At 49.9% G+C, this 25342-nt stretch overlaps 1 protein-coding gene across 3 annotated transcripts in view; it reads right to left on the bottom strand.

Moving 5' to 3' along the window:
• The window catches only part of PAX5 (paired box 5), a 191637-nt gene that overhangs the window by 106877 nt on the left and 59418 nt on the right, over positions 1 to 25342 (bottom strand). For all 3 annotated transcript variants that reach the window (XM_047700944.1, XM_047700946.1, XM_047700945.1), the window contains exon 6: positions 17235 to 17410. In XM_047700944.1, coding sequence (XP_047556900.1) covers positions 17235 to 17410 — 176 coding nt within the window. The remainder of the gene's footprint in view (positions 1 to 17234; positions 17411 to 25342) is intronic.

Below are 25342 nucleotides of genomic sequence, written 5' to 3' on the forward strand. Positions count from 1 at the left end.
CCTCACTCTGCTCCCTGCCACCTTCTGGACAAGGCAGAGGGATCTGCATGCTCCCTATGCCCCAGCACCAGTCCCATCCAAGCCACTGCTCCACCCAAGCACCCAGCCACGACCTCTCCTTGGAAACCCTCACCATCTGCCCCAAGCAGTCCTTCCATAGTGTTAATGGACAGCCTACCTCCCTCCTGACAGATGCCCCCTTCCTCTGACATCTTCCTCCGCTTTCAACCTCACTGAGCACACCTCTTTGACTGTTGATCTTAACCTCCATTCCCCTATGCCAGCCCCATGGATGGCCATGGATAGGACCTTATCCTGTCATTTAGAGCAGGTCCATCTTCCAGACCTCAATCCTCTGAGCACCTTCAGAACACATTCTCTTCCTGAGGAGCGGGCTCCTGCCAGGAACGTCGAACAGTTACAGCAGGTGAATAAAGTTATCTGTGCTCTCAGTAACCCGAAATGATAATAGCATGGCCGATTCCCTACCACACTAAAATTGTCTGTATTGTCTTAAAAAGCACTGACATTGAGCTGGGTGATGTGATGGTCTTCAAGGAATTCACCCTTGTGTTTCACAGCCAAGCTATCAGGAAAGAATCAACAAATCCATCTCTTCTCCAGAATGGACGAGAGGAAGGGCAACCACATTGGTCACAGAATGCCAAAGCTCTGAGTTGGAAGGGACCCTAGTGGTCATCTCTTCCAAGGCCCCGTCCAATGCTTGAAAACTTTCCTCAGCCTTCCTCCTAGGTGGCTGCACTGTCCATGCCAGTGACAGGAAACCCAATGCCCAATCCGTGTGCAGGTAGTTCGGTCTGGAAGTTTTCCTTTGACTGATTTGAAAGCTACTCCTAATTTCTACCTGGGTTCTGGGCCTGCCCATTGGACCCACAAATGAATCCACTCCTCCTCCATCGGAGCCCTTCTGAGATCCGACTACATTCTCGCGTACCCGTCGTGTTTTCTCTTCTCCAGGCCAACCGGTTCCAGTTCCTCCACAAGAGCCTCACAAGACAGGTCTGGGGGTGGGGAAGCCGGGGGATGAATGTGAGGAAAGGTAAATCGTTTTTCAAGGTATAGGCCCTTGACTGCCTGGCTTTAAGATCTGGCTGCAGATGTTTCCACCAATCGGTCTTTGGACAAGCTGTCCTCTCTCTACTCGGTTCTCTCATCTGTAAAATGGGAACGATTGTACACCACCTACTTCACAGAGCATGCAGAGGGTAGGTAAGGAGCTTCATGAGGAGTTCCTCACAGTCCCTGGCTTACACTGAGGGCTTAATAAATGCTAGCTCTTAGGTCTAGTCCCTTCCCCCCACCCAGTCACTCCTGTGGTCGTGTTCCAATTAGCTGCCACCCTTTCTAAGGTCAGGCCCTCCCCTAGAGTCCTACAACACATGTGTGGTCTGACCAACACAAAAGAAAGCAGTCCGGAGTCTGCTTTCACTAGCACCCATGTGACTGAATTCATGGACAAGGAAAACCCCTAGATCTTTCTCACCGGCGCTTCCGTTTATCTTCATGCCCTCTTGCTTTAATTTTCTGAAATATCACTCATATAACTATGGAGTTATTATTTATGAAACCACTGATCCTCCTATCCGGGGGCCTGACCACCCCCTGCTTTCACTGTAACTTTTCATTTACTACTATTTTTAGAACATACAAGTCTAGAAATTCTTCTTTCATTAGTTAACACTGGCTCTCTAAGGAGACAGATTAGGCGAGCAGCAGAGAGCCTTCTAATTTTCTTAGTATGATTCTGTCCTGTTTGTATTTTTTGCAACATGTATATGCTACTTTCGCTTTGCCTTATTGGAATTTGCTGCTCTTTTGGTAACTGCTTGACTTGAATGCTTATCTCATTAGTCTCATCTTTTTTAAAACAAACTGCATTTAAAGCTATTCGTTTTCTTCTAAGTACCATGTTAGCTTCATTACGCAAGTTTTGATATGCAACATTGTTATTCTGGGGATGGTCAGGTTTTTTGGTTTTTCAGTTCTTATATTTCATCATTTCTGTTAGGATTCCTTTTTTGACCCATGGATTTTAATTAATTTATTTATTTTTAAATTTTTTAAAGATTTTATTTATTTACTTGACAGGCAGAGATCACAAGTAGGCAGAGAGGCAGGCAGAGAGAGAGGGGGAAGCAGGCTCCCCGCTGAACAGAGAGCCCGATGTGGGGCTCGTTCCCGGACCCTGAGATCATGACCTGAGCTGAAGGCAGAGGCTTAACCCACTAAACCACCCAGGCACCCCCAATATTACATATTATTATTGTGCTTTTTTTTCTATTGATTTTTAAACACACCAAAATCAGTCATTATTTCAACATCAATAGTTATTCAGATTATCCTTTGTTTATTGATGTGTTTGGTTAACATTGCTCCTTAAATCCCACCCCTTCCTTCTGTGTTTCACATTCTTCTTGTAGGCTACAAATAGATTGGTCTCGTGTGTTTTTTTTTTTTTAAGATTTTTTATTTATTTATTTGACAGAGAGAGATCACAAGTAGACAGAGAGGCAGGCAGAGAGAGAGAGAGAGGGAAGCAGGCTCCCTGCTGAGCAGAGAGCCCGATGCGGGACTCGATCCCAGGACCCTGAGATCATGACCCGAGCCGAAGGCAGCAGCTTAACCCACTGAGCCACCCAGGCGCCCCTCGTGTGTTTTTTCAATACGCTCTGATAATCTCTGTCTTTTAATGGGTATATTTAAACCATTCACATATAAAGCAAACATTGTTCTAGCTGGATTAATATCTACTATGTTTGTAATTGTTTCCTATTCATTGAACTTGTTCTTTGTTTCATTCTCCTCCCTTTCTTTCTCTGCGTTTAATTAAATATATTATAGGATTCCATTTTATCTGCTTCATGGCATTGAAAAGGACACTTAAATATGTTTAAGAGGGTAATTTTTACATCACATGTTTTACCACAATTAAGAAAATATTTTAAAGTTAAAAAACCTTTTAGTGTACTGTTACACTGAAAAGAAATAAAAAAAAAACCTTTTAGTGGTTGTCCTATGAGTTTTCAATATACACTTATAAATAAACTAAGTTTACCTTCAATTAACACTATATTTCTTCAACTGTGGTACAGGGACCTTCTAACAGAGTAGCGTTTTCCCAATTCCCCCTTTCTGCCGCTGGTGACATTGCTGTCATTCCTTTCACTTACCATATGTCATTATCATCTTACACATTGTTACTGTTATTACTTCAAACAGTTAACCCTTTAGATCAATTATGAATTAGAAAAATCAAAGAATTTGTTTTACATTCATTTATTCATTCTCTAACTCCCCTCCTTGCTTTTTGTTTGATCTGAGTTTCTGACCTATATTATTTTCCCTCTTCCTAAAGAACTTTTTTCCTTGCATGATAAGTCTGCTAGTCATAAATTCATTCTGTTTTTGTTTGAGAAAGTATTTCTCCTTCACTTTTTTGTTGTTGTTTTGCTTTGTTTTTAAGATTTTATTTATGTGGGGCGCCTGGGTGGCTCAGTGGGTTAAGCCGCTGCCTTCGGCTCAGGTCATGATCCCAGGGTCCTGGGATCGAGCCCCGCATCGGGCTCTCTGCTCGGCAGGGAGCCTGCTTCCTCCTCTCTCTCTACCTGCCTCTCTGCCTGCTTGTGATCTCTCTCTGTCAAATACATAAATAAAATCTTAAAAAAAAAAGATTTTATTTATGTATTTGACAGTGAGAGAGAGAAAGAGAGAACAAAGCAGGGGGAGCAGCAGAGAGAGGGAGAGGGAGAAGCAGGCTCCCCACCAAGCAGGGAGCCCAACGCGGGGCTCGATCCCAGGACCCCGGGATCATGACCTGAGCCAAAGGCAGACGCTTAACCCACTGAGCCACCAGGCGCCCCTTGTTGTTGTTCTTAAGTAGGCTCCACGCCCAATACAGAGCCGAGTGTAGGGCTTGAACTTAATGACCCTGAGACCAAGACCTGAGCTGTAGGATGCTCCTTGCTCAGCAGGGAACCTACTTCTCCCTCTGCCTGCTGCTCCCCCTGCTTGTGCTCTCTCTGACAAATAAATAAATAAAAATCTTTTAAAAAAAATAATAAAGAAAGAAAAACCTGAGCTGAAATTAAGAGTAGGACATGCTTAACCAACTGAGCCGCCCAGGGACCCCTTTCTCCTTCACCCTTGGAGGATAATTTCCCAAGACAGACACAGAATTCTAGGTTGGTGGGTTTTTTCTTTCAACGCTTTAAATATTTCATCCCACTCTCTTCTTTTTCGTGGTTTCTGACGCAAAATCCACTGTAATTTTTATCCCTGTTCTTCAAGTAAGGTAGTTTTTCCTTCTGGCTTTCAAGATTTCTCTTTGTCATTAATCTTCTGATGTCTGACTATGACTATGTGTGGGCGTAGATATCAAAATATTTTGATATTCTCTGAGTTTCCTGCATCTGTGCTTTGGTCCTTAATTTTGGAAAGTTCTCAGCCATCACCATTGCAAACACTTCTTCCTTCTCGCTTTCTCCTCTGGCACTCCAATTATGCCTATGTTACTCCTCTTAAAGTTATTTCACAATACAGAATACAGAATTCTTGGGTGTTCTGTTTTGGTGGGTTTATCTTTATTTTTGAGTTCTTTTCTTTCTCTTTGCATTTCAGTTTGGCAAGTTTCTGCTGACACATCTTCAAGCTCACTGATCCTTTTCTTAGCTGTCCAATCCACTGAGGAACCCATTGAAGGCTTTCTTTATTTCTGATATCATGCTTTTTATTTCTAGCATTTCCCTTTGGTTCTTTCTTAGAGTTTCCATAGCTCTGCTTACGTTACTCATCTTTTTGTACTGCCTACTTTTCCCATTAGAGCCCTTAACACACCATACTTATTTTAATTCACTATATAAAATGAACCTAAAATCCATGTCATATCTGAGATTGTTTCTGATGCCTACTTTGTTTCTTCAGACTGTTATTTCTTGCCTAACTTTTAAAAAAGATTTTATTTATTTATTTGACAGAGAGAGAGATCACAAGCAGGCAGAGCAGCAGGCAGAGAGAGAAGGGTAAGCAGGCTCTCCGCTGAGCAGAGAGCCTGGTGCAGGGCTTGGTTCCAGGATCCTGAGATCATGACCTGAGCTGAAGGCAGAGGCTTAACCCACTGAGCCACCCAGGTGCCCCTCTTGCCTAACTTTTTGCTGAAAGCTGGGCATGATGCATTGGGTAACAGAAACTGAGGTAAACAGACCTTTAGTAGAGGCTTTATGTTCATCTGGAAGATCTCCCGTGTAACTCAGTATGCTCCTATTTCTGCAGATTTCAGTAGCTGTTTGCCCTCAACCTCAGTTCTCTGATGGGTCAAGAAAAGTTGTTGATTTCAATTTGCTCAGCTTTATTTGTTGTTGTAAATATGGGAGTGATGACTGCCAAGCTCTTCACATACCAGAGCTAAAACTGGCAGTCTTTCATATCCTTTCTCCTGAAGTACATCCTTCAGCAATTCAGCAAGTGTCTGTGAGTCGTAAACCTTCGGTGTACTTATCAGAAAATGTCTTTATTTGCCTTCACTGTTAAATGATTATTTATCTGAATACATATCAATTCTTATTATCTCTTAACACTTACAAATATATTCTACTATCTTCTGACTCCTACTGATGCTGGAAAAAATTGTTCTGTCCATCTAGAAGTTATACCTTCTCTCTGGCTGCTTTTATAACTTTTGCCTTGGCTCTGATGTTCTTCAGTTTCACTACTACTTTGCCTAGATGTACATTTATTTTTATTTAACTTGCTTGGGATTTAGTATGTTTCTTCAATCTAATGACACATCTTGCAACAGTTCTATTCTGTATACTTGTTGGCCATTATTTCTTCAAATATTGACTCACCTCTATTTTTTCCTATTTATCTTCCCAGAACAACTCTTAGATACATGTTGGACCTTCTCATGAAACTCTGGTTTATCTGTAATGCTCTCTTTTTTTTTTTTTTTTTTAGACTTATTTATTTGAGAGCAAGAGCATGGCAGGGAGGGGCAGAGGGAGAAGGGAAAAGAGAATCTCAAGCAGACTCTAGACTGCGCATAGAGTCTGACACAGGGCTCAATTTCACGACCCTGAGATCATGACCTGAGCCCAAATCAAGAGTCAGATGCTTAACCAACTGAGCCACTCAGGTGTTCCATGTAACCCTTTCTTTCTTACTTCCGAACTCCTTAGACTTCTGTACTGCATTCCCAGCAATTTCCTCAGCTGTCTCCCAAATCACTAATTTTCTACTCAGCTGTGTCTTATCTGGTATTTAATCCATGAATTCAAATTTTGATTTTGATGACTAATTAAATTTGTATTTCCAGAAAATACCTTTGGTTCTTTTTCTACACTGCATATTCCTTCCTCATGGTGTTTTATCCTTTTGTAGTGTTTCCAGTCCTTTCTTGGTCTCTATAGACATTTTATAGTTCCTTCAGATTGCCTGTTATTTTAGGTTCTTGCAGCACTAATTCTTCTGGTTACGTCCCCATTTCCCCCTCAGTTCCTTGTGTGGTTTGCAACTTTTTAAATTGTGAGCTCATCTTCAGTGGTTATGGTTTTCTCTGTGGGCATGCTATACAGACTGGATTATGGAAGGATTCAGGCAAGGGTTTTTCATGTGCTTCTGTTAGTCATCTCAAGGATCTCACTGATAGGAGCCAAGTTTTTATGTTCATTTCTCTTCTTGAATTTCTTGGGAATAATATATAGTGAGATATCACACTTGTATATGGCATAGGCTTGGGATTTTAGCCTCCCATGGGAAACTTCTGCTCTGAGTCCCATGCAGAATCAAAATTTCTACTGTTTTTGTCAGCCTGGGAGCCAAAATGTGCCCATTGCTCATTACATGAAAAGAGCCACCCCTCCAGGTTTCAAGTTTTTTGCAGAAGTTTCAGTTCCAACTCCCATATCATACAGGTCTAAGGTCATATCTTCAGTCTCAGCACCAGCATCAATGCCCCCAGCCCCTGTTTACTTGGAACTACGTCCAGGACTAGTAAGTACCCTGGGCCCCTGAGACATTAGCTCATGCACTTAAAGTTCTGACTCTGAGCTCCTTCCTAGCTTCCAGCTCCCAACGATCTCCCTATCTTCCATTCAACCCCAAATATATATCAAAAACATTTTATTGTTATATTTGATCCAGTATTTCTATTGTTTGAGAAGAAAGGGGTGCCTGTAATAGCTGAGACCTTGTATCAGAACCAGAAATCTATGTGGATTGTTGGGGTTTTTTTTGTGGGTTTTTTTTTGTTTTGTTTTGTTTTTTAGTTTACAAAGCAATAAAGTTTGATTTTCTTAAGAGAGTTGTAAACAGTCAAATCCCTTAAGCCAGACTTGCAGTGCACTCCCAACACAAAGCCCACAAAAAGGAATATGGCTGGTCTACAGGCATCCAGCTCCTCTAGAGATCTAGGGAGCAAGAATTCCAGTACAGTCCTTGCTATTATCTCATCCCAAAGGCAAGATGACATCCAAGTTATATCTTGCTTGCATTTCAGTGTTCAGGAAGGCGTTTCTATGCCCTCTCCATGTGCTGGGAAGAATTGGGAAAAGAATTCCTGTCCTTCTCCTTGCTGCTGTGACCCTCTCTACTTTTACAGCTCCTACCATGGGAAGACTCACTCATCAGACTGTTCAAAGCCCAGGATATTCACTGGGTCCCCTCCACAATGCTTTAGGGGCAGAAGTCTTCCTCTGGGGGTGCCTGGGTGGCCCAGCTGTATAAGCGTCTGACTCATGGTTTGAGCTCATGTTGTGATCTCAGGGTCATGAGATCGAGTCCCATGTCGGACTCCACACTCAGCTCTGAGTATGCTTCAGTTTCTCTCTCCTACTCCCTCTGCCCATCCCACTCATGCTTTCTCTCTCTAATAATAAAGCTTTTTTTTAAAAAAGTCTTCCTCTGGCATCAGCCTTCCAGGTACAACTAGGTCAGAGAGTGCCTGCTTCCCACGGGAAGGCCCAGCCGTGCCCTCTCTGTTCCATCCTGTCCATCTGCAATCCTGTGGGTAAGCTGTCTGCTTCTTTAATCTCTAAAACATATGCCTCTTCCTTTCTTCAACATCCCCAAGTTCCTGTATACCAAGCCCACTTCAGAGAAGTCAAATGGAAAACTAATAACTTCTCATCAAGAGTTGAGGCAATGATGAGGTACATTCATTTTTTTTAAAGATTTTATTTATTTATTTGACAGAGATAGCGAGAGAGCACAGAGAGTGGGCACAGTAGAGGGAGAGGGAGAAGCAGGCTGATACGGGGCTCCATCCCAGGACCCTGGGATCATGACCTGAGCCAAAGGCAGATGCTTAACCACCTCAGCTACCCAGGTGCCCTCTTTTTTCCTTATTTTATTTATTTATTTATTTATCAGAGAGAGAATGTACACAAGCAGGGGGAGCAGCAGGCAGAGTGAGAGGCAGACTCCCTGCTGAGCAAGAAGCCCCATGTGGGAACTGATCCCAGGAACCCGGGATCATGACCTGAGCTGAAGGCAGACGCTTAACGGACTGAGCCACCCGGAAGTCCCGTTGAGGTACATTCTTAGAAACCAATACTTCTGGGTGGGACATGTTCCCTGTGGTACCCTTGGTGGAAGGAAGTCACAAAGCACCAAGATAGTAGCACATTTTCCAAGCCTCAAACTGGAAAATCTAGGAATGATGCCCCAGAATGTCTGGGATTTTTCTTGGTTTAACTTGGGCTATCAGCAAGGCTGCCTTCTCAAACCCTATGGTCAGAGCAGAAATGCACTGCCGAGCATGTGCTCATCACACTGCCCTGGAAGGCAGAGCCTTGTGAAGCCTGCTGTGGCTCTTCTATGCATGTTGCTGAGGACTGGGCTTGGGGCCTCCATGAGACACAGAAAAAGCATGGCCTCCTTTGGGGAATCATCCTATTCCCCCCCACTCCCTGGTAGATGATGATAAGTTGGAAGTGCATACCTGATAGCTTCCCTCTTTGCCTGGACTATCTGAAAGCTCAGAATCAAATCTGAGCTCAACTCCAGGAGGCTGGGAGCCTGGCTGCAGAGCTGGGGAGCTTGGGGTTAGGAGGGGGGGACACAGGGAAGCAGAAAGGAGAGGAGAGAAGCAGTGCATCACAGGCCACAATTCCTGTTCTGGATTTCAGACTAGAGAGCAGGCCAATCCCACACAGGGCTGACAACTGTCTCCAGAGGTACAGTGACCTCCAGGGGGACAGCGACATGGTCTCTACCTTGGCAAGAGCCTCCTGGTCCCCTGACCCTCCAAGTCTTTCCACAGCAGCAGAATAATCTTCTAACCCATATTGGACTGGCTCCTGAGAGTCCCTGGTTTGCAATTTTGCAGAGGCTTCTCCTTGTTCCCAAGACAAAATCCAAGGCCCTGACTCTAGTCCCCACCTGGCCCCCACCACCCCACCCCTGTACCACATGCCGCTTTCTGCCCCTCATGCTTACCAGCCCCATGGGGCATCTTTTGGTTATTGGACCACAGTCTTTCCAGCCTCAAGCCTTTGTATTGGTTGTTCCCTCTTCAAGGAACACTATTCCCACCACACTTCCCCTTCTTGAGCTCAAAGGTGCTTCCTCAGAGAGACATTCCCGGGACCGCCCCCCCATCTAGATGAGGTCCCACTCTTTACCCTTTGGTCTTTCTCTTCAGAGCACCCAACACACTCTGTGATGCTTGCTAGTGACACACCATTTGTACTGATAGAATCATGTTGCCCACATCTGTCTCTTTTGCCATAGGGTAAATTCTGGGGAGCACGTTTGTCTTTGTCACGGCTGTGTCCCAGCACTTAGCCCAGTACCTGGTGCAGGAGAGGTGCTCGATACACACCTGCTGAGTGAAACCACTCGATCAGTCAGCAAGTGTCTGCACATGCAGAGCAAAGGGCACAGACTCCAGAGGACTGTTTACACCCGCAAAGAGCAGGGAGCAGGGAACGTGGCTGAGCTACATCATCAGAGTATGTTCCTTAGTGTCTCTCTGCCTCAGTTTCCTGATCTGCCACATGAAGATCGTACTGCAGGCATCCTCCATGTCACAGAGCCACTCTGAGCTAGAGTCCTATGTAACCCCGTGTTGGGGTTTTCAATTAGCGTTTCCTTTATCTTAAGTTATGCATCACCCCGCCAGCCCCCTCACAAGCCATGGCACGTGTTGGCAGGACGCCGGTCTGTTTAATCCTCCTCTCCACTCTCCTTCCCTGAGGAGGCCCTGAGCTCCTGGGCAGGGGAGGCCCACGACCATGTGTGGGCAGCAAGACTGGCGGTGGCCATCACCACCCAGACCTCCTCACCAGGAGGCCCCAACCTGCTCTGTGCATGAGGAGAGCTGGGGGCATCGCCAGCCTCCCAAGACCTTGCAGCTCCAGTGACCCAGGCTGGCCCCCCTGGTGAGAGTCCCTGGGTTGGGGGCAATTTCCCTGGAGTGTCCCTTCCACCCTGCAATATTAAGGTTCTCCTTTTGTTGGCTCCCCTATTCCTTCCCCTCCTCCCACCGGACCCCTCTTGCTTTTTTTTTTTAATTAGATTTTATTTATTTATTTGACAGACAGAAATCACAAGTAGGCAGAGAGGCAGGTACAGAGAGAGGGGGAGGCAGGCTCCCTGCTGAGCAGAGAGTCCGACGTGGGGCTTGATCCCAGGACCCTGGGATCATGACCTGAGCCGAAGGCAGAGGCTTTAACCCACTGAGCCACCCAGGCGCCCCCTCTCTTGCTCTTCTTAATTTAGCATCATTCTTTCAGGTTGGAAGAGCCTTGACATTTAGCTCATCAAGTCATCAGTGGATTCATAAACTTCTAACACAGCATATATGAATAAGGATAGCGTCTACTTACATGCCTCTGGTGACAGGAAACTTGCTACTTCACAAGGAGGCCCACTCCACTGGTTGGAAAGCTTGAGCTGTCAGAAAATTCTCCCAGCCTGCCCCTTTCCCTGCTCACATTCCCAAGTCTTCCCTTCTTCAGACCAAATAGCCCTAATCTCTTAGTTATCCCTCCTAGGAAAGAATTTCCAATTGTCTCTCCTAAACACTCCCTACTTCATCTGCAAAGGAAGAGCGTGGCCCAGAACACAGCCTCACAAGGGGAGGACCGAGGCAAGTGGAGCAGAAACAGAAGCAGGTCACAGTAGAACAGCAGAGTCACTGCCCTCAGACTCCTGCTCATCTTTCCACTGGTTCCCGTGGCAGCCCCTCCGCTTTCTAACTCATGCTCGCCTCCCAGATGAGTACACGGAAGCCCCAGGTCTGTTCCCAGGAAACCACTCACCTGTACGAATCAGTGGAGCCGCCTGACTGGGCTGCACCTGGGACAGCCACGGTGGCCACAAGCCCGGACCCTGGTGTCCGACTTTGGCCCATACCTGTGGCGGGGTCCCTGCTAACCTCCCTCAGCCCCAGTCACCCCGCCTGCGCGGTAGGGATAGGAATGTGGCTGGGGCTTTGTAACGCGATGGGCCAAGAGGCTGCTCCTCAGAACAGAGCCAGGCACATGGGAGGCAGCGAAGGCACTGTCGCTCCAACAATCACTATGATAATGACTAGAACCTGAGGCTTTCGTGGACTCACACACGAAGCAAGTCCATGCGGACTGAAGTGGGTCAGTGAAGGCCTCCCCGGGGCAGGCAGGACTCCTGGTGGGCCTGGCCCAGGTAGACGTAAAAACAGACTGAAGGGGAACAGTGAGCAGGAGCTTGGAGCGAGAACAACCACCATAAGATGGTCACGTAACCGCGGTAGCCGCCACCCTGCAGGCTGCAGCCATCCCTGCTGTTCACGCGCTCAGCCACACGCACACACCAGCCCGCGGTCCACAGCCCCCTCACACGGAGGAGGGGCCCAGGCCACAGGGGCCATGAGTGGTCAGGCCTCGCCACAGCCAGAGCATCCAGGGGGCCGGCAGGGGGGCGTGGGGCAGTGGTGAAGGGCCGTGACGAGGATGGAGGGCTGGGGCTGAGGTCTCAGGTGGGGGAAACCGTAAGTGAGGGTGGGCTTTAGGAAGAGAGCTCCAACTGGAGGGACAGGGACAGGGCAAAAGGCAGGAGGCCCCTGAAGGAAGCTTCCAGGTGAGCACAACGGTCCAGGCCACAGACGCTGAGCTTTTCAGGACACACCCCCAAAAGGGGAAGTCAGACGTCCTCACCTCCACGTTCCTCTGGGGTCTGCTCGCCTCCTACTTCTCCAGCCCCACTGTCCCTGACTGCCTTTCACTCCTCCTACATCTCAACCTCCCAGACCATCTCCCAGTTCCCTGCTGTACCTTTGCCCACATTGTTCCTTCCACCCAGAATGCCCCTCCAGCCAGCTCCACCATCTCCACTGATCTGGATTCTGCCCATCCCACAAGATACAGCACAAAGGGCACCTCCTCCAGGAAGCCTTCCCTCTTCCTCAGCCTACTTCACACTCACCTCCTCACTCTCTCCTCTTCCTGCCCCACCTCCTTCTGCTGGACCCAGACCCACTACCCAGGAAAATGAGCTCCCTGAAGCAAGGAAGCATGCCCCACAACGCATCTTTCTCCCCACCATCCCAACCCTTTTTCTGACTCAGGTAGGAGTTCAGACCATCCCTGATGACCAAGCTCAGTTATGCTCAAAACCACAAACCAGCCCCTTTCCGGGGCTAGGACACCCACAGGAATAGGCTGTGCTCAGCCGAGGCCCACCAGCCGGGAGAGATGCCACCATTCAGAGGGCAAAACAGCACAAGCAAGCGGGAGGCATTTCTGGTGGCTTTCTCTTTTAGAAAATGGGCCAAGCCTTCTCCCAGTTTAACCCTCATGACCTTTGAACTTCCTGGGAGGTCAGCAGCACGTCCCCTTCCCCAGCTGTCTTTCTGTCTCTGGCCCGATGGGAGGGAAGGCCCTGGGCCGGTTCCATTTTGCGCCCGTATTGATCTGTTGGCAGCAATGGGCTGGATAATTAGCCAGGAATTAGGGTTTCTATTACAGCCAGGAGGCTGCTCCAGCTGATTTATCACCTGAATAATTTACTGTGATTGAAAGGAAATTAAAATGAACTCCATTTGACAACTGTGAGCTTTTATGGGCTTTAGTGAAGGCTCAAAAGCCAGATTAATAGCCTGGTGTTGGTTAATAGTCTGCCGAGAGTAAATACGGCAGCCTGTGCTCGCCTCAGCCTTCCTGCCGAGGCCAGAGAGGGAGCGGCTCCCACCAGCAGCGCCACCGCGACAGCGTCACTGCGAGTTTTACTGAAACAGACTCCGCTGTTCCGAACACGCACGCCACCAGCACTTGTTTCTTTCCTTTCTTTTTTTTTTCCCCCTCTTCAGGTTGATGTTTACTCCCTCCACAAGTGGGGAAAACAGAATTGCTTCTTCAATAACCACGTCGAGAAGGAAGTGTTTGATTGCCCTGGAAGTGTGTACGCAGGACACCCAGGGCCAAGGGTTTACTCAGTGCCCATATAAAAGCAAGAAGCCAGGCCGACCCGCCCAGGGCAGATCTCGGTGGAAAGAGCGGCTGGGTAGGCGTGGGCGCGACTGGCAGGACTCCCACCTGGCCTGGAGGAAGAATGTTCTTCCCATAAGTGGGTGGGCTGGGTCACTGAGGGGGATTTGACCACCTAAGCCCATGGCGAAACTCTGAGGATTCTGGAATAACAGACAGACTCTGGCTGCAAAAGGCCAGTTCTGAGAACCAGCCAGTTAGAAAATGCTCCCAGAATCTTTCTCCTGAAAGGGGGCCCATGCAACCATCCAGCACAAGATGAGGACAGAAGACTCTGAAATCAAATTCTAGCTCTGTGGCCTCTGCAAGTCCTGGAAGCTCCCTGGGCTGACCACAGTTTGAACAGTTTTGGGGGAAAAATGTTCAGTCTGTAAAACGGGGCTCTACCAATCTTACCCACACTGTTTAGTGGGCATTTAAATCACGAGTCGAAGGAAGAGAAAGTGGACATGAAGGCCCTTTGCGACCTGCACCATACCACACGCAGGTGAGGAAGACCATTGTTGTCCAGCTGCTGCTGTGCAAAATCTCCATCACTGCCCCCGCAGGTATGGAAACTTCCAGAGAAAAAGCATTCCTCCCAACAGGGCAGAGCCGGGACTCAGCTGGACTCAAACTCCCTCAACCCCAAGGCCAGGAAAAGCTCCTTCTTCCCCACAGGCTGCTCAGTGAAACGGACAGCGAGTCCCCACCAAGGCCACTAGACCGTGGAGACCCAGGTCTCCTCACATAGGGAAGAGACACCCCCCCACCTTGGCCACCAGAGCTCCAGGCCCCCTTCTTGGTGTCACCACCAGGCCAGGCAGAGAGTGGGCATGAGGGAGCTCAAGGAGCTTGTACCCTTGACAAACAACCCTTCCCAGGCTGTGGCCCCTCGCTTTGGCTGTCATTTGTCCGGTGACTGGGAACCGGGAGCGAGGGTGTCATTCATAGTCCAGTGCCTGTGTGTGTGCCCAGCAGCCCCGCAGCCTCACCTTCCATCTCTCCTCATTACTGCACATTACAGGGAGGTGAAGCAGATTAACCAGAAAACATTGAGTCAGTCATTACCCCACCACACGCTCGCCTGAAGGCCCTGCCTCGGAGCCCACACAGACACAGGCCCACGGTCGCGTCCGCGCCATGCTGAAGGACACCACACAGCAAGGCTGCTAGGAACGGGGCCCTTGAAGGATCCGTAATGCAGGTCTCCTCCCTGCCAGGCCCTATCTCTTCATGAGCCTAGTAGAACCTGTCCCCTCTGTAACATCTCCCTCCTCCCCCACGCCCCATGCTACCAACTGAGGCAACCTCCCCACTCATCAGGGCCCACAGAACCTTCTCCCTTGCCTTGCAGGTTCTAAATCCATATCATATCACCCCTGGGAGCTGTGGACAGACAGAGCTGATGCCTGATTCATCCCTCCACTGCTTGGGTGCCTGGCACTGTGCCACCTCATTGCAGCTTGCAAGAAATATGTTGGATAAATGAGCATATGAATGTCTGAGCAAGTGGGTAAGTCCATGGGTGGCTTCTGGACTCCTCCCAGTTATGAAGCCCTGCAGTCTCTGCCCAGATTTCCCAGGTATTCCAAGTTAAATGAAAAATAGGCATGTCTGAGTCTGAGCATCCTTGAGAATCATGTGGAACACCAAGGGAAACCCAGTCTCTAATACTGAATGTCTGCTTTAAATTAACAGGAGCTTAATACGAGCACCGAAGTCTTCATGCAGTAGAGGCCAGGCTGAGTGTGGAGGTCTGAGCCCTCACTCTTCTCTCTCACTTGCTGGGCGGCCTCAGACAAACCCTGTCCCTTTTCGGGGCCTCTAAGGGCTGAGGGGGCTGAAAGATTGCTCTCCAGTCCCCACTGTCTCTAAAATCACATGACCTTATCAGTGGTTAGACGACAAATTTTCTCCCTGACTCTGGAGGAAAGCTAGGCCTCATCCAAGGAAGTCTCCTTTTCTTCCTCCTCCTGTGTCAGATGGAAGGTGCCTTCAGCCATCCCTCAGAAGGGCTGTCTGTGATGGAAACAAGACTGTTTTCCTGAAAGCCCAAGATCTGGAGCATGTGGGATCAGCTCCATCCAACACACAGGATCACCTTGCTCCCAGAGGAGAAAGACCAAAGCCTTAACCACAGTCTACAAGGCCTGGCCCATCTCCCCAACATCACTGTCCCTTCTCCCCATGCCCCTGTGCCCTAAAGCTGAGCCACATGGGCTCTCTTGGCTCTCCTTCCATTCCTCACTCTTGCCATGCCCCCTGTCACCTCAAGGCCTCGCACTTGCTCTTCCCTCTTGTCAGGCGCACTCGCCTCATCCCTATGTCCCTTCTTCTGGTTCGGCCCTAGGCCTCAGGGCTCAGTATTTCCCCGAGGAGGTCAGTGTGGCCTCCAGCCTGGCTCAGCCTCTACTTTATTCTTTCAGAGAACCTCAGATAACGTCCCCACCTCAGCACCTAGAACATCTGTAATCCATGACTTTTGGGTTCTTCTTACTGATTGTGGTTCTTCCACATACCTGTAGGCTCCCTGAGGGCAGGTCCAAGCCTACCTCATTCACTGAAGTACCTAGTGCCTGGCTCCAGGCTTACACACAGGGGATACTCCTCAACATTAGTTAAGTGAATACATGACTTGCTCTGTGGACTCAGGCAAGTCCCTCCCCGTCTCTTGGCCTCAGTTTCCCCACCTGGAAACAAAGTGGCTACATGGGCTGTGAAAGCCCTCATAGGAGCTGCTCAGACAGCCAGACTCAGACAGACAGACAGTCACAGGATGGTGGCCTTGAGGCTTTGCTCACCCCTCACTCCTCAACATTCCCTCTGGCCTCTCTCCTCTCCACAGGAAACTGTGCAGGCAGCCTATGTGTCTTTGAATGGCTCTGGGGGAAAACTTCAGAAATGCCATCTAATGAGCACATAGAGAAAGCCCAGTGAGGCCCGTCTTCACCTCCTGTACCAGCGGGGTCTACCTGATGTGCACACCACACGGGAGCTCTCTGGGCAGGAACTACATCTGAGCTGCCAGGGCCTGCCAGGTAACCAGCCCTGACCGGGCATCAGGAAATAGCCTCCAGAGCTGAATCTGGTACCTTACACACCTTATCTAGGCCCCAGAAGCCTCTCACTGGGCAGAGCCTTTCTGGTCCTGTAGCCAAGGCAGCGACTGAGTGTCTATCCAGGGCTAGCAAGGGGTCATCCTCCTATGTCCCTCCCTCTCTTGCAAATGACCGAGCCAGGAGTGTGTCCAGTGAGACACTTCTTCACTTCCAGGCTCTGGGATTCAGTCTCTAAAAGCATAGCAGGGTGACCTGCTTGGGGGCTGACAGCGGGCCCCACGCTAGCACCACCATAATGTGGCTTGTGGCCATATTTCCATCTTCACCCTGACTGACAGGATAAGGACCCAAGACCACCTCGAGTGGCCCCAAAGATCACGACATGGCCCCTGTGCCAAGAGCCTGGAGAAAGGACACCATTCGGCAACAGGGCAGAATAGCCCCACCAGGCATGCCACCATCCCCACCCCCACCCCCCCAGGCTGGCTGGGGAGATTGAGGCACTGAGGCAAGAAGCTGCCAGAACCCCAGATGAGTCCTCCTGACCCCGTGGGAGGCCGCAACTATGCAAGTTTGGCTGAGAACAATGAGAAACCCGCCTCAGAGTAGAGCACAGCATCGTCGCCCACACCCCCCCCAAACACCTGGGGGGAGGGCAAGCTGAGCCTGCGTCGAGCTGGAGGTCTAGCGGGCAGTGAGCTGTGGGGCGTACCTGCTCGGGCTTGATGGGCTCCGTGGTGGTGAAGATGTCCGAGTAGTGCTGCCTCTCAAACACGCGGTCCAGCACCTCCAGCTGCTGCTGTGTGAACAGGTCTCCCCGCATCTGCTTCCGGAGGAAATCTCTGCCCGGCAGTGAGTGACCGTTGGGCACTGGAGATTCCTGAATACCTTGGATGAGCAGGAGACATGAAGGGGGAGTGCAGGTTACACGAGTTGCTAAAGAAAGGCGTGTCCGACAGTGAGATTTGGGGCAGGAGGGCCTGAGAAACCCCCGCGCCCAGTTCCTCCCCTGATAGGAGACGAAACAGACAGGGACTCAGCCAAGGGCACTATGCCGGCCAGGGCAGAGCCAGCCTCCCAGAGCCACGTGCCAGGCACCATGCCAAGCCCTTTTTCCATGCATCATCTCATCTGAAACTCACAGTGATCCCATGGTAGATAACATGTCCCCCATTTTGCAGATGAGAAAATTGAGACCTGAGAGATCAAGTAATTTGTCTGAGGACTAGACCTCAGGTTGGCTGGGAGTCTTTTTTTAAAGATTTATTTATTTGAGAGAGAGAGCGCATGTGTGCGAAAGAGTGTGTGTGGCCAGGGGGTAGGGAGGGGACTCAAAGAGAGAAGAAGCAGACTCCCGCTCAGCACAGAGCCCAACTCAGGGCTTGATCCCAAGACCATGAGATCATGACCTGAGCCCAAATCAAGAGTTGGATGTTGAACTGAGCCACCGAGGCGCCCCTGGAATGGGAGTCTTAACCGCCAGGGGTCACTGCCTCTTCTGCACTGAGGCTCCCTACCCCCTGAAGGTACCAGTTTCATCCCAGGGCCAAGGCCCTCACCCAAGACGCTTGCCACCACACCAAGTGACCAGTCAGTAAAGCACTGCACCGGGACAGCTGTAGGGAAACAGCCTTCACACAACTCTGGTGGGACCCCTTTGGACACACACCCACGATAGACAATTTGACAAAACCTATCAAAACCACAAATGCACATTCCCTTTGATAAAGCAGCTGTACCTCTGAAAATGTATTTTACCACTGGACTCACGCATAAGGGAAGTGATCTATGTACAAGGTTCTAGTAGCAAAAGACTGGAAGCAACGCAAGAATTTATTTGTAGGGGCTGGCTGAATAAGTCACGGTGTGCTCACACAGCAGAGTGCGGGGCAGCCGCATGAAGGAGTGAGGACTCCCGCTGTGAGCCGATATGGAAAGATCTTCAGGATACACCGTCGTATGAAAAATAAACCAGCTACAGCAGAGCATGTATAACGTATAAGCTTCTATGTGAGAAAAAGGAAGAGAATAAGACTTTGTGTGCCTTTTGTATATATATCGCCAAAGGAGCTCTGGAAGGCACCATGAGAAACATCGAGAGCGCTCATCCTTCCTTTCCTAGAGGCAGGAGGTGAAGGGCCCTTCCTCATAGCACGCTTCTTGTTGTGTTTTGTCTTACTGCAGAACTCTCAATGTACTACTGCCTGTTCAAAAACGTGAATTACCAAGAAAGTACGGCATTAAATTCTCTGTGTGTTCTGTATTGTTAGCTCTTCACGCTGTTACAGGCTCTGGGGGTGATGCTTGCATTTCAAAGAAAATTCTATGAGTTACCAATAAAAAAGAAAATATGTTGGTGGGGGGCACCTGGGAGGCTCAGTGGGTTAAGCGTCTGCCTTTGGCCCAGGTCATGATCCCAGTCCTGGGATTGGGCTCCCTGTTCAGCAGGGAGTCTGCTTCTCCCTCCCCTGGCTGGTATGTGCTCACTCTCTTTCTTTCTCTCCCCTTCTCAAATAAATAAATAAATGAAATCAAAAAAGGAAGGAAGGAAGGGAGGGAGGGAGGGAGGGAGGGAGGAAAGAAGGAAGGAAGAGAGGGAGGAAGGAAGGAAATGGGATGAAATATTTTTGGTGAGACTTGCATGTGAAGCGTTCAAAATCAAAGACAGCAAGGAGGGCAAAAGACAGCAAGGAGATGGCCTCAAGGGCCCTCATCCCCCGGGGCCCTCTAGGACCCAGCTGCTCATGCAGGGCTGACCACAGACACTGTTGGAACCCAGACCTCTGTCTTCGCCTTTGGAAGCCCCTGGGGGAGACCAGTAGGCATCCGACCTCTCGCTGGCAGGTGCCCTCACGCAGGCCTTGACTGATTCTCCCCCTCGTCCCACCCTGTCAGCACAGGCTGCCCTACTCCTCATCCATCACGTAGTGTGTGGAAGGATATCAAACCGAGGAGCTTGAAGCAGTAGGGTGCTATGTCACTGAGATGCTACCCCAAGCGGCTGTTTCCCCAACTCTCCTATCTGGAGGCAGATGCAATGCAGGGTCTGACAGTTGAGCAAAGACACCAGCTGCAGGTGTTCCCAGGAATACTGGCCTTCCAGAGTCCTCCATAGAGGCTGGCGGCTCAGAGCACCCCAGTATCTCTACAGGCAGGGCCTTCAGAAGCAGCTCATAAGTCTCCCTGAGGAAACAAATCACACCTGCACTTTGACCCAAGAGGATATGATAGGCTAAGCTACAGCCTCAGTGACCAGATACCCCAACACGTGGGCCACGAGGGAAGCTGGTCTCTCTGGCTGATGTCCTCCAGCCTAGAGTCTGGGCCCCTCCTCTGGCTACATGCAACACGAGTCTTCCACAAGACTGGTCCCTATTCCTGCCCATGGGACATCATCCTCAGAGTCCCTTTTTCCAAGATGGCTTAACCCCATGGGGACCATTCCTACAAAGGCATCGAAGACTAGTAGAATGTAGGAGCTCAGAACCCTGCCCATGCTCTCCCATTGGCTGGCATCTGCCAAATGACCCTGTTATCAAAGATAGACACACACACACATGGGAGGACACTCATCTTTCTTTTCCTCAGCTATTTCCCTGGCCTGTCATCCTGGCCCTAGTCACTCCTACTGAAGTATGACCTTGCCCTTGGTCCCCAGTACTCCCATCAAGTGGTTCCCTGTCAGAGACCACACCCACTCTTAAAAGACTTCTTTCTGTCCACCAGCTTCACTTAGACTCCCTAGCCCCATCCTGCCAGCCAGGCCCCAAACTCCTAATGAAGGCTCTTTCCTGTCGGCCAGTCCCTGGTGACTCCCATCAAGATCTCACTGTGCCCCCAGCTGGGCACTCCCCACCTCTTCCCTCCCACTCAGGCTGCTCCATCAGACACATTGGCCCGGCCATCCTCCCATAGATGTCCACAGGCTCGATCCCTCTCCTGTGGGATTCACAGGCCAGGCTCTTTGCACAGCTCAGAGTTCTGGAAGGGCAGACCTTCACCTCCACTGAGGAAGCTGAGGATGCCTCTGCTGAGGGCTCCTGCAGGCAAGGTCACCATCTGGTCACTAAGTAAAGGCTCAGGGCACATGGCCAACTCAAGTGTATGCACCGGGGGCGGGGGGAGGATCTGTGGAAGCCTAGCTAGCTGAGGACAGGTTCCTGTACTCCAGGCACAGGCAGTCCTGTTGGGACCTGAGCCATCTTTTGGGAAGAAGACTTGCTGCATCCTGCTCTGGTTTTCTGAAAATCAACCACAGCAGCCACGGGCCAAGTCTGGGAGAAGGCCCAAGCTGTCATGGTGACCCAGACACTCCTAGCAGAGGACCGCGAGCTGGAAAGAGTCACCTCTCCAGTCCTGTGCCCGTGACCTACAATTCCTCCCACTGTCCTGGCCCCTCCATCACCCCCACTTGCTTTCTCCACTGGGAGGGAGGTACGGTAGGTCTACCTTGTCACTCTGCACAGACGCCTGATGTCAGTCATTTCCTGAGGAGGCTGAGACACATCTACCCACATAATCACTCATTGGACAAACATGGACAAAGTGTTTACTCTGTACCAGGTGGTGTTTAGGAAAAAACAACAGAGGATACAGGGATGCCTCAGACAGGCCCCTCTTCCCAAACAAGAAAGGGCAGCTCACTTTCATCAATACTCACACGGACATGTGGCTACAAAAACTGTGATTACTGCCAAGTAGAAAGAGTGTCTAGAATCATGTGCACAGGAGTATGGAGAATGAGGGAGAGGTGTGACCACACAGGGGGTGGGGGGGTGAGAGAAGTCTTCCACAGGAAAATCATGCTTGAACTGAGAGTAGAGGACAGGGGTCAGCCGGGCAAAGAGGGTAGGGGTGGGAAGGGTATGCCAGGCAGAGGAGGCCACCTACAAAGGCTTAGACATGAGAGGGAGACGAAAGGCACAGGATAGTGAGGGGAAGAGACCCCAGGAGACTGTGGAGAGGCAGGTGGGGGATGGCCAGACAGCCCCGGAGCCCACAGGAGGCCATGGGGAGGATCTGAGTCCTGCTGGGGGTGCAGAGAGGGGCCACGAGAGGGGCTGAGGAACAATCACTGTCCACATCCCTCAGTCCCGGTACCTGAACTGCCAGTTCCTTTAGATGAGTCTGTGCTCTCGAAGCACTGGGACCAAGGCTCGTCCTTTGGCGAGACTCAGGGCTGGCAAGGTGAAGTTTGCCCCTGTGGACATCTGAATGTGATGCGTGGAGTAGGGCTGTCACCCACAGGGCATCCACCGTGCCGCTAAGGAAGGGGAGCCATTCCCCATGGACATGCACCCTGTTGCCAGGACGGACACAGCCTGTGAGCATGCGTGCCTCCTCCTCCGGGATGCCTTCCTTTCTGCTCCAGCTGCTTCCTCCCCTACTCTTTGGGCTCTGACCATTTTCTCCCTTTTCTTAGGAGTCAAGCCCACTGGGCCTTCTGACACTGCACTATTAGCTACCTCAAGGGGAAGCCACGGTTAATTCATCTCTGTCTCCTCCACGGGAAATATCTGTGGAATAAATGAACAACCATCTTTTTTTTTTTTTTTGTCAGAGAGAGAGGGAGAGAGAGCAAGCACAGGCAGACAGAATGGCAGGCAGAGGCAGAGGGAGAAGCAGGCTCCCCGCCAAGCAAGGAGCCCGATGCGGGACTCGATCCCAGGACACTGGGATCATGACCTGAGCCGAAGGCAGCTGCTTAACCAACTGAGCCACCCAGGCGTCCCAACAACCATCTTTTTTTCACAGGTCTGGTCTGCAAATGCCAGCATCCCTCCAACTGATTTCATTCATTCAATCATTCATTCTTCTCTCTCTTTTTTAAAAGATTTTATTTATTTATTTGAGAGAGAGAGATAGTGAGAGAGCATGAGAACGGAGGAGAGGGAGAAGCAGGATCCCCGCTCAGCAAGGAGCCTGACGTAGGGCACTATCCCAGGACCCTGGGATCGTGACCTGAGCCGAAGGCAGACGCTTAACCGACTGAGCCACCCAAGTGCCCCCATTCATTCTTCTCTTAAGCAACCTTAGTGAGCAGGTGTCACACTAATGCTGGCATCAGCGATGGGTAAGAGCTGGCCTGGCCCTGCCCTCGCAAACTTCTGTTTGGTGGAGGAGGCAAATGTTAATTGAAAAATAATCAGACCAGAAAAGGCGCACATGTCAACCAGCACAAATCCTCTGACGAAAAGAGGTATAATTCTTGGGCCAGGGACACAGACAACCTGCCTCTGGGTACACACATAGTGGGTACACAGCAAACCAAACAAACCAGTTATATGCTCAAAGACAGCTACAAAAATGAATACCTAGAAACCAGCCCTGACCTCCAAGTCTCCCATGGAAGTTTCCGTAGCATTTCTCATCTGTGTTGCAAAGACGCCATCTGACTTCACTGGAAAATGTGGTCTTAGAGACAAGCTACAGAAACCCTTGGACCCATTTTATTCCACGGAGAAAATCTGAACTTACAATGTGAATGGTATGCTTAAATATATGGACAGACATGGGCAAAAGTACAAAGGTATACAAGGGGCATGGTATCTTTAAGTCTTTTTCTCTACTCCAAATCAAATAATATGTAATAGACCCAGTGCTGGGCTTAGTCAACCATGGCTCGTAGAATTAACATTCTGGAAGCTAGCTTCAGGGGAGCAAGGGGCAGGAAGCCCCATCTCGGGGAGCAAAGAAATGCTGGCTTTAAATTTCAGGTTAAACCAATGTTATTCACAACCCGGCTTTGAAGCTAAAAGCTTTACACAATCGGGTCTGGTCACGCAAAGGGGGAGGAAGCAAAATAGCCTCAGATTCCCATCTGTCAAGAGAAAGCTGTCTCTTGTGTGTCTTAAAAGATCATAAACCCATTGCGTTTTCTTCAGAGCACAGCAGATTCAGGGGTTTTACATTTTTCTAGAAGGGTTCTGGTTTGTTTCTTTAAAAATCATCGTGTACTTTATGTCTGCAGATGCTCACTGGGAGGGAAAAAAATAAAAACAAACAGAAATCTCCATAATCCCTTCTGGGATCGCCCCAAATCCCTTTGGGGCGATACCCTAGCCGAAGGCCCACTCGAGAGTCCCAGGAAGGGAGCCTGGGGCCATTGGGTCAGTCTACGGAACCCTGTCAAAGCCAGAGCCCTTACAGAACCTCGTCCATTCTCCCAGGTGCTCCCCTGCATGGCAGGCCAGTGGCAGGGCCCCATGGGAAAAGGGTTGAAAGCCAGCAGACCTGGGTTCTACCTCCAGCTCTGCACTTACTTGCTGTGTGAGCCCTCTCTGGGCCTCAGAGGCCCTATCACCCACTTCAGAGGCTGAATCAGTCATTTCTAACTGTTCTTGCCTCCAAAACCCACCTAGATTTTGTCTATTAAATAATATTACATGAGCATTAACTTATTTTCCCATTTTGGTTGTTCTGCACAGCCTTTGTAGGACACCCCCCCCACACACACAATACCCATTCCACCACTGAACAGTTACCAGAGCCTACCCAGGGGACCCCATTCTCTTTGCCAATACTTGGTTTAGGAACAGATATGTGGGTAGCTGGTGGGCTGCTGGGGCTTCTGGGAGGAGGTTGGAGAGGAAGAAATCTCACTCTTCTTCACCAGGATACATTTACCCTTAATCTTTTTGAATTTGAGACAAGTCCCAGATTCCATTACTGCTTTGGGCTCTACAATGTCCCCCACCCTTACCTCAGGGTCCGAGGTCTGCTCCTGACCTGGCCTGCAGGGAGGGCTCCACGGTAGTGATACCCAGCCAGGCTGCAGCCTCTCGGCCCAGCTCTCTGACACCCACCGTGCTCCTAGGCCTGCCTCCCCAGCCAAGATGCGGCACAGCCGGGTCTCGGCGCATCAGACCCCCAGAGGCTGAGTACCCGAGGTTGCTCAGCAGGGATGTGTGCCTAGGCCTTGTACCTGCAGTGTTCTCTCCACTCCCCTTCACCCTTCAGATCAGCCACTAAAACTAACACGCTCCGTTTCCTCATCTATAAACTGGCACGATGGTCAGCAAGTCAATCCCTGGGGCTTTTGTAAGGATTCATGAGATCATCTCCGTAACGTCTTAGCCCCGGTGGCTGGCACGAAGTTAGTGTCCAACCTGCGTTAGCTGCTGTCACCACCACTTTCATCACGAAAACCCTTCCAAGGCTTCCTCAAGACGAAGTCCCAGCCTTCCGTGCCTCCATGATCTGCCCCTGCAGTCAGAGTCACCCCCCTTTAACCCCACAATGCCATCCCAGCAGGCTATGTACTCCTCATTCCTCATCCCCCTGCCAGCTCACCTTCACCCCTGCCCTTCAAGGCTCAGCCAAGAAATCACCTCCTCTCTGAAGCCTGCCTCTAGGTCCATAGGCTGAACAAATGGCCCTTTCTTCTGGATCTCCTCAGCAAGCAGCACCGGCCACCACTCTGGCCTGGATTTTACTCCTCACAACACATCCCGTCAGGTCAGTCCCCATTTTCCAGCTGAGGGACCTGGCAAAGGTAAGAAGTAATGTGTTCGAGGCCACAGCAAATACCCACATGCCTCTTAACAAGCCTTAGAGGAAAGCTAGGCCCTGGGGAGGATGGGGCGCACACGCCAGGGAAGCCTGGGAACCCGAACGCCAACAGGCCCAGGGTCAAATCTCCAGTGTGGCTCTCACGAGCCTATAATATTTGAGAAACTTCTTTTACCTCTTGAATCCTCAAAGTTGTCATCTGTAAAATAGGACAGTCATGAGACCCGGGGTTGAGGAAAGAATGAGAAGAGAGAAGAGACTCCTTGTGGAATGTTCAGCAGGGCCTGCCATACAGCAAGGGCTTGAAAA

This window comes from Lutra lutra, chromosome 13 (assembly GCF_902655055.1).
Source record: "Lutra lutra chromosome 13, mLutLut1.2, whole genome shotgun sequence".
NCBI lineage: Eukaryota > Metazoa > Chordata > Mammalia > Carnivora > Mustelidae > Lutra > Lutra lutra.